The sequence below is a fragment of the Anomaloglossus baeobatrachus genome, chromosome 5, assembly GCF_048569485.1.
Source record: "Anomaloglossus baeobatrachus isolate aAnoBae1 chromosome 5, aAnoBae1.hap1, whole genome shotgun sequence".
Taxonomy (NCBI): domain Eukaryota; kingdom Metazoa; phylum Chordata; class Amphibia; order Anura; family Aromobatidae; genus Anomaloglossus; species Anomaloglossus baeobatrachus.
In genome coordinates this window covers 450,799,465-450,815,208 of record NC_134357.1, presented here as the reverse complement: position 1 = coordinate 450,815,208, position 15,744 = coordinate 450,799,465, and the positions used below count along the sequence as shown (strand labels likewise).

At 44.9% G+C, this 15,744-nt stretch overlaps 1 protein-coding gene across 2 annotated transcripts; it reads left to right on the top strand.

Moving 5' to 3' along the window:
* Positions 1-901: 901 nt before the first annotated feature.
* On the top strand, positions 902-13,737 carry HM13 (histocompatibility minor 13). Of its 2 annotated transcripts, none has more exons than XM_075350541.1 (12): positions 902-1,174; positions 1,259-1,357; positions 4,450-4,532; positions 6,177-6,265; positions 6,375-6,460; positions 6,547-6,672; positions 6,767-6,824; positions 6,905-6,988; positions 7,942-7,978; positions 8,411-8,513; positions 9,334-9,419; positions 11,398-13,737. In XM_075350541.1, the coding sequence occupies exons 1-12, from the start codon at positions 998-1,000 to the stop codon at positions 11,546-11,548; spliced, it is 1,179 nt and encodes a 392-aa protein (XP_075206656.1). In that variant the 5' UTR covers positions 902-997; the 3' UTR covers positions 11,549-13,737. The 2 variants fall into 2 exon arrangements, with proteins under 2 accessions (XP_075206656.1, XP_075206657.1); XM_075350542.1 differs by having other exon boundaries at positions 909-1,174; positions 13,428-13,737.
* The last annotated feature ends 2,007 nt before the right edge of the window (positions 13,738-15,744 follow it).

The following is a 15,744-nucleotide window of genomic DNA, read 5'->3' as shown; positions in this document are numbered from 1 at the left end:
TGTACAAGAATATAACTACTATAATACTGCCCCAATGTACAAGAATATAACTACTATAATACTGCCCCTATGTACAAGAATATAACTACTATAATACTGCCCCTATGTACAAGAATATAACTACTATAATACTGCCCCAATGTACAAGAATATAACTACTATAATACTGTCCCCTATGCACAAGAATATAACTACTATAATACTGCCCCCCTATAGACAAGAATATAACTACTATAATACTGCCCCCTATAGACAAGAATATAACTACTATAATACTGCTTCCTATGTACAAGAATATAACTACTATAATACTGCCCCAATGTATAAGAATATAACTACTATAATACTGTCCCCTATGCACAAGAATATAACTACTATAATACTGCCTCCTATGTACAAGAATATAACTACTATAATACTGCCCCCATGTACAAGAATATAACTACTATAATACTGCCCCCTATGTACAAGAATATAACTACTATAATACTGCCTCCTATGTACAAGAATATAACTACTATAATACTGCCCCCATGCACAAGAATATAACTACTATAATACTGCCCCCTATGCACAAGAATATAACTACTATAATACTGCCCCCTATGCACAAGAATATAACTACTATAATGCTGCCCTCTATGTACAGTAATATAACTATTATAATACTGCTCCCTATGTATAAGAATATAACTATAATACTGCCCTCTCTATATACAAGGATATAACTATCTACTATATAGAGTAGAACACTAGTATGTCGCCCCCTGTGTCACAGTTGTGTATTACATCACCATCCAGTTGTGGACAGAACATCTGTTGTGGGCGGTGCTAACTGTCCTGTAAGCTCCTCCCCCTGGATACAGCCGCTCTTGGTCGTTAGGGATGTGAATACCGTAGCCTGTCGCCCGAATCGTACGTCACTTCCGGCAGCTTTTGGTAACGTGTCCTTACCGGTCCGCTCGCTGAATCCCCCAGTAGCAGCGACATCCCGGACATGGCGGAGCTGGAGCCCGCGGCTCTGCAGAATGAGAGTGAAGCAGCGGTGAACGGCACCGGGCGGCTGGGGGGCTCTCCGGAGGGCACGGCGCTGGCGTACGGCAGTCTGCTGGGGATGGCGCTGCTGCCCATCTTTTTCGGGGCAATGAGGAGCGTCAGCTGTGCCCGGGGCAAGGTGAGGCAGCCGGACGCCCTGTGGTGTGTGCGGCCTCTGTCTGCCTGTGCCGGCTGCTAATGATGGTGGCTGTTCTTTCTGCAGAATTCGTCAGACATGCCGGAGACCATCACCAGCCGGGACGCCGCCAGGTTCCCCATCATTGCCAGCTGCACCCTCTTTGGCCTCTACCTGTTCTTTAAAGTAAGTGTTGCCCCTGGGTATATGTGGGTGATATATACCGTGGTGTCCTCTCTCCTGCATGTGATGTGCTGCACAGGTTTACATGGCGCATACCGCTGCCCACGATCTCATACCGCCTGTCAGCGGAGAGCCAGCGCACCGACACCGGTGTCATCCATATGCTGGGTCAGGTGTCCATCCGATCCGGCCCATTCGATCTGTCACATGACCACAGCGGTGTCTACGGCATGGGTGACACTAATATACGCGGACACTTAGGGATCAAGTGTCGGGGCGGATGGAAGAGACATAAAATATTAGTGCCGCCGTATTCTTTATGCACGGTCTATGTGCTTGTATCCCATTGGTCACCATGTATTAGATTTATTTATTTTTGTTGTATCTTTTTATATTTCTTGAATTAAAGGTTTTTTTCTGGCTGATCATAATGTTCTGCAGCCGCTCCGTGCACAATGTCAGGACTCCCCAATGTTTCCAGTGAGCATATGGAATTTACATACCTGTGGTAACGTGCAGGTTTTTATCTTTTTCCAACAGAAAATTGACACCTGCTAGTTGGCATGTGAGACGGCAAGTCTGGAAATCCCCTACCTGTGGTTACGTGATGGCCTGTTCAAGCTTGAAAGGAAGGGGAATCCTGACAGTGTGCCTATTCTAGGGACTCCCGACAGTGTGCCTATTCTAGGGACTCCCGACAGTGGGCCTGTTTCGGGGGACTCCCGACAGTGGGCCTGTTTCGGGGGACTCCCGACAGTGGGCCTGTTTCGGGGGACTCCCGACAGTGGGCCTGTTTCGGGGGACTCCCGACAGTGGGCCTGTTTCGGGGGACTCCCGACAGTGGGCCTGTTTCGGGGGACTCCCGACAGTGGGCCTGTTTCGGGGGACTCCCGACAGTGGGCCTGTTTCGGGGGACTCCCGACAGTGGGCCTGTTTCGGGGGACTCCCGACAGTGGGCCTGTTTCGGGGGACTCCCGACAGTGGGCCTGTTTCGGGGGACTCCCGACAGTGGGCCTGTTTCGGGGGACTCCCGACAGTGGGCCTGTTTCGGGGGACTCGCGACAGTGGGCCTGTTTCGGGGGACTCGCGACACTGGGCCTGTTTCGGGGGACTCGCGACACTGGGCCTGTTTCGGGGGACTCGCGACAGTGGGCCTACTGCCCTCTGTCAGACCTTGTCACTCTGCAGTCACATACATTTCTGCAGTCACCCTATTCCACCAGGAACATCCTTTTAACATAGCCATGTAAAAGCTTATTATTTTTTTTTTTTACTATATAATGTACTGGGGGGAAAAAAAGGAAACGTTTCCAAATAGTGTAAAATGGTGGAAAGTAATATAAATTGGTTTTGTGTTTTTTTGTTTGTTTTTTTGGGGGGGTTTTCGGTGACATCGTTCGTTGTGTGGTAATAATGACCTCACCACTTTCATAGTTTTGAAGGTTGGAGGTAGACATATAAAGGTATTGTCATCTCCAAGATCCTATCCCAATATGTAGTAGGTGTAATAATAAGAATATTAGCAAAGACCTCCAGTTAGAAATGCAGTACAGTTCTCCTGATATAGCCATGTCTCTTACTTCATGTGCAGGGCATTGCAGGACCTTAGGTATCCATGGTTACAAACACAAGCAACTGACTAACTGTCACTATGAGTGGTTATGTTGATCCAGAGGAAGGCAAAAATCCCAGGGGGCAGACAGTGAGCCCCATATTAGGGGATTTCAAATTCCTTCCCGACTACACTCACGGCAATTAGACTTAAAAAAGAAAAAAAAAGCCTTTTACGTAATTTATATAATAATCATAGCTTTTATTTTTCTTTCAATGCAGTTTTTCAGCCGATGCGGCAGTCTGAGGGCTCGTGTTTTTTGTGTGGCATGTTGTGGTTTTTATTGCTACTCTGTTGGGGTACATACAATATTTTGATCACCTTTTATGACATTTTTTCAGGTCTGGTGAGTGAAAACCCGCAATTCTAGCATTTTATTTTTCTTTCCACGGTTTACCATATAGAGTAATTAATTTTATATTCTCATGGTGTGAACATTTACATCTACCTTGCCTAATATGTAGATTTTTAAGTTTTTTTTTTTTTTCATGCATTTATTAATTTTTAGGTGAGTTGACTCTGCGACTGTTTGACTGTACAGCACAGCCACCTCCTGCCCTTTATGGAGCATGCTCATTTTGCGAGCCTGCTGGATGTGACATTGAGTCTGCTTGGGAAGGGGGTGATATACACCCTGCCTGGATGTGACATTGCATCTGTTTGGGAAGGGGGTGATATACACCCTGCCTGGATGTGACATTGCATCTGTTTGGGAAGGGGGTGATATACACCCTGCCTGGATGTGACATTGAGTCTGTTTGGGAAGGGGGTAGTATACACCCTGCCTGAATGTGACATTGAGTCTGCTTGGGAAGGGGGTGATATACACCCTGCCTGGATGTGACATTGCGTCTGTTTGGGAAGGGGGTGATATACACCCTTCCTGGATGTGACATTGAGTCTGCTTGGGAAGGGGGTGATATACACCCTGCCTGGATGTGACATTGAGTCTGTTTGGGAAGGGGGTAATATACACCCTGCCTGGATGTGACATTGCGTCTGTTTGGGAAGGGGGTGATATACACCCTGCCCGGATGTGACATTGAGTCTGTTTGGGAAGGGGGTGATATACACCCTGCCCGGATGTGACATTGAGTCTGTTTGGGAAGGAGGTGATATACACCCTTCCTGGATGTGACATTGAGTCTGTTTGGGAAGGAGGTGATATACACCCTTCCTGGATGTGACATTGAGTCTGTTTGGGAAGGGGGTGATATACACCCTGCCCGGATGTGACATTGAGTCTGTTTGGGAAGGAGGTGATATACACCCTTCCTGGATGTGACATTGAGTCTGTTTGGGAAGGAGGTGATATACACCCTTCCTGGATGTGACATTGAGTTTGTTTGGGAAGGGGGTGATTGTCTGTCTTTATTAGACATGTGTAGAAAGATGCGATCCAGGGAATTAATCATTAGAGATGCCCTTTTCTTTTTGAAATATTGTTTGTTTTTATCCAACATTTTCTCTTTATCTTCTTCAGATCTTCTCCCAGGAATATATTAACCTCTTACTGTCCATGTATTTCTTTATCTTGGGGGTCCTGGCTCTGGCGCACACTATAAGGTGAGCAGATCAAGGCTGTAAGGAAACAGATGGCAATACTTAGATCAGATATGGCGGCACGTGAGGGCAGTGTAGTGTTTCTCCGTTTTATGACTCCTCTGCTATACAGATGTATACAGCAGTCTGTCCTTATGGATCTGCTCTCGCCTGTCCAGCAGAAACGGGGACAAGTGTGAGAGCGTTGACCATCCTGTGTTCTGTCTTAATTGATCCAAACATCTTGAGAAAGGATACAAGTACAGCAGAAGTGTCGTTACGTGTAGGATGAATAAAGAGCAGAATTTGAGAGCAACGCCATCGTCCTGCCACTTTCCTGCATGCCGTTGTTAGGATTTTACGCTTTTTGGTCAAAAAGTGTTAGCCAAGTGCCTTAGGTGATTTCAATGTACCACTAGTATTTACTTTATTATAGAGTATATGCTCATTTTGTGTTTTTCTCTTGGGGTTAGGATGCGATGTTGTGCAGTCTGTCACGTATAGGAATCCATTGTATTAACCCCTTACCAACATATCATGTACAGTTACGTCATATGACAGGTCCCTTACTTTGATGCAGGCTCAGGATCCAATCACGCTTTTTTTCTGGCAGGTGATGGCTGTATTATTCAGCCATCATCTGCCTCTTAACAGCCTCTGCCCACAGCTGTTAGCCTGGTTAATGCCACTGTAAATCTGAGTCCAGCATTTACATTACCTGTCCCAGGGGACGCACTGTTCTAGCTCCCGATCTCTGTGCCCATAACACTATTTGATGTAGACCCCCGTGCCTGTTATGACAGTACTAATTGCTGGCTTTCATAGGAGACCGTGATCTGTGCTATATAAATAATGATTACACACACACACATAATATATATATATATATATATATATATATATATATATTTAAAAACCTAGATATAAAAGTTGGCATCACCACTTTTCTCCCATTGAAAGTTAGGAAATAAAAAAGTGCACACAGTAGTATGTCCATATCTATTAAAGTCAAGTCAATCAAAATACACCTTTAATTACCGTATATACTCGAGTTTTTCAGCCCATTTGTTTATGCTGAAAATGCTCCCTGCGACCTATACTCGAGTGAGGGTCCCAAAAAATAATTCTCACCTGACCTCTGTTCCCACGGTGTCCTCTTACCTGCTTATTGCGGATCGGAGGCCCAATAGACCCCTTGGTGATTGCGGCCGGTGCAGGGGCCGCCGCTGTGGTCTTCAGCGCTTTACTTCACTTGAATGCTTTGTGGCGTCGCAAATCGTTCAAGTAAAGATCAGTTTACTGTCCGTCCCCTGAGATGACTGAAATAAATGACTTACTGTGAAAACATCATTATGTGTCAGTCCCCTAGACTTGACCATGGGGGACCCTCCTTTGGCCTCCATCTTTCAGTAGGGAGAAGTGTTAGCTCCGTCCAGGATATTTGCCTTAGGATGTAGTCAAGGTTCTTATATTCATTGAACACAAACAGAGATCTTAAAACTTGGAAAGAATTATTCCACAAAGTTTGTTAGAAAGTTGCAGAAGTTTGTGGACTTTATTCAGAAAAGCTTGTATGATACCCGGATATTCCTTTTTATTGCTCTATTCCCTTGGATCGGTCCCAGATTATTAACACCGTCCTTTCTGTGTCATGCTTTGTTTCCTCAGCCCGGCGATGAACAGACTGTTCCCAGAAAACTTCCCCAACAAACAGTATCAGCTGCTCTTCACTCAGGGCTCTGGGGACAGTAAAGAAGGTGAGTGCACCGTGCCTGCCCACAGCTAGGGGGCGTGCTTCATGGTCCCTTTTGGATAATTTACACTGAAGTAATTTGTCAGCTCATGATATTCATCTTTCTCCTCCAGAGATTGTAAATTATGAGTTTGATACCCGGGACTTGGGGTGTCTGGTCATCAGTGGAGTGGTCGGGGTCTGGTACCTCCTGAAGAAGGTGAGGAGCTCCTCTTGTTGTACAGGACAATATACAGTATATGCCGTCCTGCTGTCTGCCCACTAATCTCCCTATCTCCTCCTTAGCACTGGATTGCCAATAACCTATTTGGGCTGGCATTTGCCCTTAACGGGGTGGAACTTTTGCATCTGAATAACGTCAGTACCGGCTGCATCCTTCTGGGGGGGCTCTTCATATATGACATCTTTTGGGTAAGTCCTGGAGAACTTATGATTTTACAACGAGGGACGTCAACTGATTTAAGGTCTAAGGTGACAGGTTTTTTTTTTTAATTTGTTTTGTAAGGTTTTTGGGACCAATGTCATGGTTACTGTGGCCAAGTCCTTTGAGGCACCAATAAAGTGTGAGTAGCCGACCACCCCATCTATTACGTTCTCACATTTTTACATATCTTGATTCCTTCACTTTTTCTTTTATTCCCAGTGGTTTTCCCTCAGGATCTGTTGGAGAAGGGACTTGAAGCCAACAATTTTGCTATGCTGGGGCTGGGAGATATTGTCATTCCAGGTAAGTCCACTAGAGGGCACCAAATGCTGCTGTCATATAGACCAGCCAGCTATAGCTTGTCAAAAATCTAGAAAACGGCTGTGGGCACCATGTAGTCCGCTGTTATGGGTGGTCCCGGCCATATCAGGGCAGCAAACATAAACTGCATCTCTACCACGTGTTAACATTGTCCATAGTAGTTATGGCTGCACAGTGCTTCTTTATTTTGTGTATTTTTGCAAGCAATTGTTCTTTCTTAGAGGTTGTCCATGATAGTTGTCAAGCTCATGGTTAAAAAAACAAAAAAAAACACCAAACAAAAGAAGAAGAAAACAAAAAAATGCAGGTAGTTATGAATTTGCCCTGTAACTGGGGCTAATACACCAGCCCCAGTTACAGTAGAAATCTGATCTCAAGTAAATGTATTTTAAGCTTGAAATACTCCCCACAAAATCCATTATGACCTTATGTGTGAAATTAAATGGGGAAAAAAAGCAGGAGAAAAGATACTGTCAGCCTCAATTGCTGTTTCTAGCCTCTTCTACTGGGGGAAAAAAAATACCCCATCACATATATAAAAATGATTGCTATGGAAAGAGAAACACAATTTGAAATGTATTTTAGTGATCCTTTGTGGTCGTAAAAAAATAAATGAATACAAAAATTAGAAAATAGAGATAAATATTTCTTTTAATTAAATAACCAAATGCGAAAAACTTTGGGAGCTCATAAAATAAAAACAATAGAACTGGTTAATAATCATAGAAAAAAATGTAAAAACAAAACCCCAACCTTAAATAACTTTGCAAAATAGTCTTGGATAGAAACAATTTCCTACTGTTTTGCTAATGCAGCTCTTAGGCAGACCTATGTCTATTTGCAGATAATAAGACCATTGTAGTCTATGATCAGATTTAATATGGCTGAAGGCGGTCACTAAATATCATATGTTCCTTCCATTCTCTGTGTTACAGGCATCTTCATTGCTTTGCTGCTCCGATTTGACATCAGGTGAGTGGGTGCTTTTTCTATGACCCAGCTGGGGGTTGGCAGGTCTATAGTGTCACCCATGTGCCCTATTGATGACTAGCTGGCACTGTGTAATTCTTCCGGACACTTCACTTTGGCATATTATAGCATTTTATTACATGTGAAGGTCTGGATACCTCTGCCACCACTAGGTGGCACTAAATCTATGCAGTGAGCTCCCCCTAGTGGTGACTGCAAGAGCTATAATTACCTTATATCGAGGATTTGGTGCCAACCTCTACACAGCATAATCGAAATGAATCTTTTGGATGATTTGAGTTTATGATTTATACTCTATCATTCCTTTTATACATTGCAGGGAAAAGTTATTCCTGTTTTTCATAGAGATCAGCATTGTTTTTGCTGTTGACATTCCTCCCAATCATTTCTAACTTGTTTACTCTTTCTTTGTAGCTTAAAGAAGAATTCTCACACCTATTTTTACACCAGCTTCTTGGCGTACATCTTCGGCCTGGCCCTGACCATATTTGTCATGCACACCTTCAAACATGCTCAGGTAAGAAGCCACAATGCTACTTCCAAACCCAGGCTCCACTATCAGGGGTCACTGTAGGGAGAATCACCATTAAAGTTCTGCAGTGAAAGGGTTAACTACGCTAAGCAAGACTATGCACGAGAGATAAGATTGGTCGGTCTGAGGCACACTTCCTCTGCCGTGTTAACTTCTCTGTTTTTACATTCTTATTTTACACATCAATGTTACAGATCCAAGACCACCACTCTTAAAGGGGTTGTGTAGAATTAGAATAATGTGGATGCCATCTTCAAAAATCAGTGCCACCCTTGTCTGCAGGACTTGTGTGGTATTACAGCTCATCTCCATGCACTTCAGTGATGCTCGGCTGCGGTAACAGCCAACCTGTGGGCTGGTGAAGGCTGTTTTTGGAAGGTAGCAGCCATGGTTTTCTAATCCTTTACATCTTTTTCAGCTATTTTTTTTTTTTTTTTTTTTTCTGCACTAGCCAACTACAAGCCGGAAAGGAAGGGAACATCTGCAGTCATGGCTTCCCTTGCCGTTTTAATTTGGGCCACAATAGCGAAGGACAATGAAAATCTTAAAAATGTACTGCTAGGAGTGGTCTCCAACCTGTAGTGCTGCTACAGAACTACAACTCCAAGCATGCCCTGACAGCCACAGACTGAGGGTATGCTGGGAGGTTTTGTTCTTCAGGTACTTTAGCACTGCAGGTCGGCGCCTGTGTCTTTATACAGTATTTCCTCCATGAAATGATCTAGTGTAATAAGGCTCTTGTAGTCTTCGTGTTTCGTTTGACTTCACCGGACGGGGTGACGCTGTAATGTGTGTTCCTCCGCAGCCGGCGCTCCTCTACCTGGTCCCTGCTTGCATCGGTTTCCCATTGCTCGTGGCTCTGGTGAAAGGAGAGATCACAGAGATGTTTAGGTGAGTGACTAAGGTAGCGTGTTCGGTTTGGGGATGTAGAGTAGTCGGGTTTGGGAGTCTTGAAAACGTTCTTCACATTTTTCTGCCTCCTTTTTTTTTTTCTTCTTTCGTTTCATGTTCTCCGTTCACCTCCTCTGCCCTTGTCTTCTGCCTCTTCATATTCTTTACTACGTCTTTTATTCATCTCTTGTATTTATGTCCCCATCCAACAACAAAATAAATCTTTGTTTTTACCATCACTTCCCTCCCACATATCCATCTACCTCCCATCACTTCCTACTCATATCTTCTGCCTACTGTCACTTCTTCTTTCTCTTATACTTCAATCACTCTTTTCCGCTCCAATATTAATGTCACAACATCTGTCATATTCATTTCACTCCTTCACTCTTGTGCCCTTCCTCCTTTCCATTCATATCTTTCTTTCATTGCTCCCATCTCTCCTTCTTGTTTCCTTCCTCCTTCCCTTCCTAATCGTGTTCTCCCTTCCTCTCTACCTTTCCCTTTGTGTTTTCCCTTCATTCCCTCTTCTTTCTTATCCATTGTGTTCTCCCTCCTTTCCTTCCTTCTTATATCTTCCCTCTCATATTATCCCTCCCCATTTGTATCTTCACACTTTTATTTTCTATTTTCCCTGTGTCCTCACTTCCTTTCCCTATTGTTTCGTTCCTATCTTGTCCTCTCTACTTTCCCTGTTTTTTTTATTTTATTTCCCCTCGTGTCCTCCGTTTTCCTCTTTGTATCTTCCCATTTCCTCCCTTCCATTTCTTAATGTATCTGACCACCTTGTGTCCTCATTTCCTTTCCCTCTTGTATCTTGCCTCTTGTGTCCTCCCCAACTTTCACTTTTTTGTCTTCCCTCCTTGTATCCTCCTTTCCCTCATATGTCTGACTCTCTTGTGTCCTCCCTCTTGTATTTTCGCCCTCATTTCTTCCCTACCTTTCCTCCTTAAATTTTCTCTTCTTGTGTCCTCCATACATTCCATCTTGTATTTTCCCCCCTTGTCTTCCCTTCCTTTCCTTCTTATATTTTCCCTTCTTGTGTCCTCCCTCCCCTCCCTCTTTTATTTTTCCGTGTCCTCCCTTTCATTCCTTAATGTATCTGACCACCTTGTGTCCTCCTTTCCTTTCCCTCATATGTCTGACTTTCTTCTATCCTACCTCTTGCATTTTCCCCCTTCTTATATTTTCCCTTCTTGTGTCCTCCATCGTTTCCCTCTTTTTTATTTTTCCGTGTCTTCCCTTTCTTTCTATCATGCATCTGACCTTCTTGTGTCCTTCCCTCTTTTATTTTGCTCTTCCTGTCTTCCCTTTCTTTCCATCTTTTATATTTTCCCTTGTCCTTCTTCCCTTCCTCTATTTTCCTTTTTGTGTCTTCCTTGCTTTCCTCCTTATATTTTCTCTTCTGTCCTCCCTTCCCCTTTTATCTTTCCGTGTCCTCCCTTCCCCCTTTTATCTTTCCGTGTCCTCCCTTCCTTTCCCTCTTATATCTGACCTTCTTGTGTCCACCCTCCCTTCTCGTATTTTCCTCGTCATGTCTTCCCTTCCTTTCCGTCTTTTTTATATTTTCCCTTCATGTCCTCCCTCCCTTCCATCTTCCATTTTCCCCTTGTCTTCCCTTTCTTTCCTTCTTGTATCCTTCCTTGTATTCCTTCATGTATCTGATGTTCTCGTGTCCTCCTCCATTTCCCTTTTGTACCTCCTACCTTGTATCCTCCCTTACCTCTTCTTTCTCCACTTTCTCCTTCCTAATCTTACAAACCGTTTTCCTTCTTTATTTCTCCTGATAATCTTGCTTTCCTCCGACCACTAAATCCCCAATCTCTTACATTTTGTTTTTCCCTCATCTTCTCTTGTGTTCCTGCCTCTTTGCTCACCATGCATGTTCATTACTCCTCTTGCATGCTTTGCTGTTTTGTCTCATCCCTTTCTTTTTGCCTTTCCCCCGTTCTCCCTCCTGTCCTTTGTTCTCTCACAGCTATGAGTCCTCTGCGGAACTTCTACCTCACACTCCACGCCTCTCTCACTTTCCGGTGGTGTCTGGATCTCCTGCCAGCCTGGCTGAATCCATGCAACAAAAATCCTGTTCCCCCCGCCGCAGGCGGCAGCTCAACCCCAGCTCCATGTGAAGGGTCCCACTCATATCTGCATTTGGACAGGTGCATCCCACCTCGGCCCACTCCCCAGCCTTACCTCTCATCCAGCAGACTCCATGCCTACTCTGAGACTATTCCTCCTCCCCATCATCCGCATTATCACCCACTGGGACCACAACGGAGCCGATTACGTGTCTAGTTCCATAGCGTAAGGGCGTACAGCGTGGGTACCTTGATGCCGTATAGTGGATGGTGCTATTAAGTTTTTGCTCCACGTTGCCCTCTTCATCCCTGGTGAATCTTATGTCTACTCAGAATTAACAGCCAATCGCTCCTGGATTTAAGAACACTGATCGGCTGGCCGGGGGTCAGGGGTCTTTTCTGCTTGTCTTCAAGTAACTGTTTAATGTCTGCCTAGGATGTGCAGAAATGTAATGACATTAACTGGGTATTGCCAATCTGCAAGATCCATCTGATGGGGAAGAGTCAGGAAGCCCCCTATATACAGCCGAGGTCGGCTCGGTCAGACTATATATTTTTTTTTTTATTTTTTTTTTTTTCTCCTATGTGAACGGGGAACTTGATGCTCTAATCACCCACAGTTCAGTTGTTACATCTAGTCTTAGTCTACAGTCACATTCCAAATTGCATTTACAATTTTGGTAATTCTTACTGCCACATCGGATTCTGGAAAACCTAGATCTCCCGACAAGAAGATAATGCCCTGTGCAGCCTGAGAGTTAACAGGAAAGCAGCAGAATTCTGAATGCAGCTCTGAATGTGATTGGGGTGTTACTTAAAGGGTTTTCCCCACTCTGATAGACAGATATTGTCAGGTAGGGCTTGTAAATACAAGCAATTTTGCAATTTACTGCTTCAACTAATCTTAATTTTTTTTTTTTTTTTTACAGTTCATCACCTTGGAGACCGATCACCGGTGCTCTTTTGTGTGGAAGCACTGTTTTGAGGCTGGCCAGGATCGCTGGGGCACACTGTTATGTCCGAATCCCGGCCAGCTTTATCGCAGTGTTTACAAGATGGTCAGCAGCAGTGGTCGGTCTCCTAGGCAACAAGCTGTAAACAAATGTATTAATATCTCAAAAATGGCTGCACATTTTAAAGGGAACCTGTCACCAGATTTGTCCCCTATAAGCTGTGACTACCACCAGTGAGCTCTTATATACAGTATTCTGAAGTGCTGTATATAAGAACCCAGGGGCAGATCAAAGTGCTCCTGCGCAGGACCGCAATGCCGGACAGTGTGTATGATGTAGGACTCGTCATGCACACGGGTCTCAGAAGAAGGAGGACCTCAATCGCAGCAGATAGGAGGCGCCGCACCGGAGAGCAGCGACACCCATCAAACCAGACCGCCTCTAGGTGAGTGTAGTAAAGGTCTTTTTTATGTTCTACAGAGCGGCCTGGGCTCTTATACGCAGTATTCTAGAATACTGTATATAAGAGATCACTGGTGGTGGCCGCAGCTTATAGGGGCCAAATCAGGTTCCCTTTAATAAGCAGTAAATTGGAAAAGTGTTTGTTTTTACAAGTACTGTCTTACAATATTCATCTATGAAGATGGGAATACCCTTTTTAATATTTAAGATCAGTATAAGAACAGGATTTTTTGGTTCACACTGAATGTTTAGTTAATGTAAGGATTGAACCTACTGCAATAGAAATAACATTTGCACATGGTGACACAGGCAGCAGACATCTAGTCTGGCACCTTGGCCATTCTGAGGGTCCTGGATCATTGGATTTTACTACAGTCTATTATTCTGAATATTTCACAATTCTGTAAATACTGTAACTTTGTGAATAAACTGATCCTGGGGTGGGTTGTCTTGGTTATGAGCCAGACGGGGCACATTACTGGGCACATGATCATTTCCCACCCTCCTTCTTCCAGATATGAGGAGCAGCCAAAGGAAGCAGCCAAAGACGAGCAAGAGAAAAAAGAGGACTGAGTTCTGTGCCCAGGATATTCCATGACTGGGGAGGGCGTAAAACTCTGTGTGGGAGACAAGAAGTGCCGCCCGTCCCCTCGTTCATTACTGCCCCCCTTTCTTTGCAATACGTGCGTGTGTTTGAACTGCTTGCGCCCCCCAATCGCCCATCGTGGGTGTGCGTCTGTGCCTGTCATGTGTTGCTGGGCCGGTATTTTTATATTTTGTATGGTGGATTTGCTTTCTATGGTATTAAAGCGTCCGTTAAGATGCCCTCTGGTGCCTATTATTCAGGGGAAGTGCGTGTGCACAGCACTGTGGTGTCCTGGCAGTCTGACGTTGGTTCTCTATTCCCTGGCCTGCTCACGTCATACCAGGAGCTACACTTGGGCCTCTTAACCTTCATCAGGCACCATAATGTGTGTTTAGTCGCCATGTTCTGCCAATAAGCATGGAGCAGAGATGTGGTCTTGTCAATCTGACTGGATAATTAGGTTTTCCCTGTGCCCTTGCCTGGCAGAGCATGTACAACCTTCATATGTTCTGCCAATCTCAGACTGACTATAGCCAAGGTCCTCCCATCACACTGGATCTATAGGTCTTGGTGCACTGCACCTCCTAACCTCCGTCTGATTCCATGTGTGTACATCTTTCGTATATTCTGCCCGTCTCAGTTCTGGTAAAGGTCCTCCTGTCAGTCTTACTGTAGTACAGATTGTCCCTGCGGCCTGTCAATGTTGCATTGGGAAAACTGCTGGACATCCACAACATCACATTTCTTCCACCACCAGTGTATGGATTTATATTTTAGGATCCCCCCAAATTTCAAGTTTTACAAACCCTGCTGTGCTCCTGTCAGTCTTATTGTAAAGCTGGACTCACACGAGCATATGGTATTCGATGTGAGATGCTAATGACCCTCGGCTCAGGCTCTGCTGCGAGTGTGAGCCGAGTGTCATGCAACTGTGACCCGATCTTGCGATTGGGTCACAGCTGCGAAGATGAGGACGGGCGCTACGGAAGAGAGGGAGGGGTTATTCCCCCCCCCCCATCTCCTCCATTGTCAGCCTGTACATGGCTCTCGCAGAAAATCACAGTATGCTACCGCTTTTCTCGCATAAATAGCGTATTCTTCCCATAGTTTCAAAAAGTGTAAACCCACTGTAATCCCCCTCTATTGTACAGACTTTAAATATCGACTGTCCAACAACTACAGCTGTCAAAACCGGTTTACATTGGGGGCAGTATTATATTAGTTCTATTCTTGTACATAGGGGGCAGTATTTTATTAGTTATATTCTTCCACGTAGGAACAGTATTATAGTAGTTATATTCTTGTACATAGGGGGCAGTATTATAGTAGTAATATTCTTGTACATAGGGGGCAGTATTATAGCAGTACTCTTGTACATAGGGGGCAGGAATAAAACTACCGTATTTTTCGGACAATAAGGCGCACCGGATTATAAGGCGCATTAGCCATGAGTGCCTGCTATGGTGCCTAGGTTCATATATAAGGCTCACCGGATTATAAGCCGCAGCGCATTAAGTTCGTGACAGCTGCGAACAGGCCGGGGTGCAATCCGGAGTTCAGGTGAGAGCACCAGAGATCAGCCCAAGATATCTGCAGCTGTCATGAACTGAACCGCAATCGCCGGGGAATCAATCACTCGGCGCTCGCGGTACAGTCTTGGCTGCACGCCGTAGCTCAGGTGAGAGCTCCGGAGTGCAATACAGGTAACTGAATCCAGGCCCGCTGCTCTATTTACAGCATTCTAACTTGCTGTATATAAGAACGCAGGCCGCGCTGTAGAAAATAAAACACTTTACTCATCTAAACCGGTCGCTCCGGTGCTGGTTGGCCGGATGGGCGGCGCTGTTCTCCAGAACCAGCGCCTCCTCTTTCGGCCATCTTGCTCCTCTGTCTTCTGAACCCTGTGCATGACGTGTCCACGTCATACACACTCGCCGGCACAGAGGTCTGCGCAGGCACACTTTGATCTGCCCTGCTCAGGGCAGATCAAAGTACGGTATTGTAGTGCGCCTGCGCAGGACCTCAGTGCCGGTGAGTGTGTATGACGTGGACACGTCATGCACACAGGCTTCAGAAGACAGAGGAGCAAGATGGCCGAAAGAGGAGGCGCTGGTCCCGGAGAACAGGACCGCCCATCTGGTCAACCGGCACCGTAGCGACCGGTTTAGGTGAGTAAGCATGTCTCTTATTCATATATTAGGGGCATCGGACTATAAGGCATACTTTTGATTTCTAAGAAAATCATA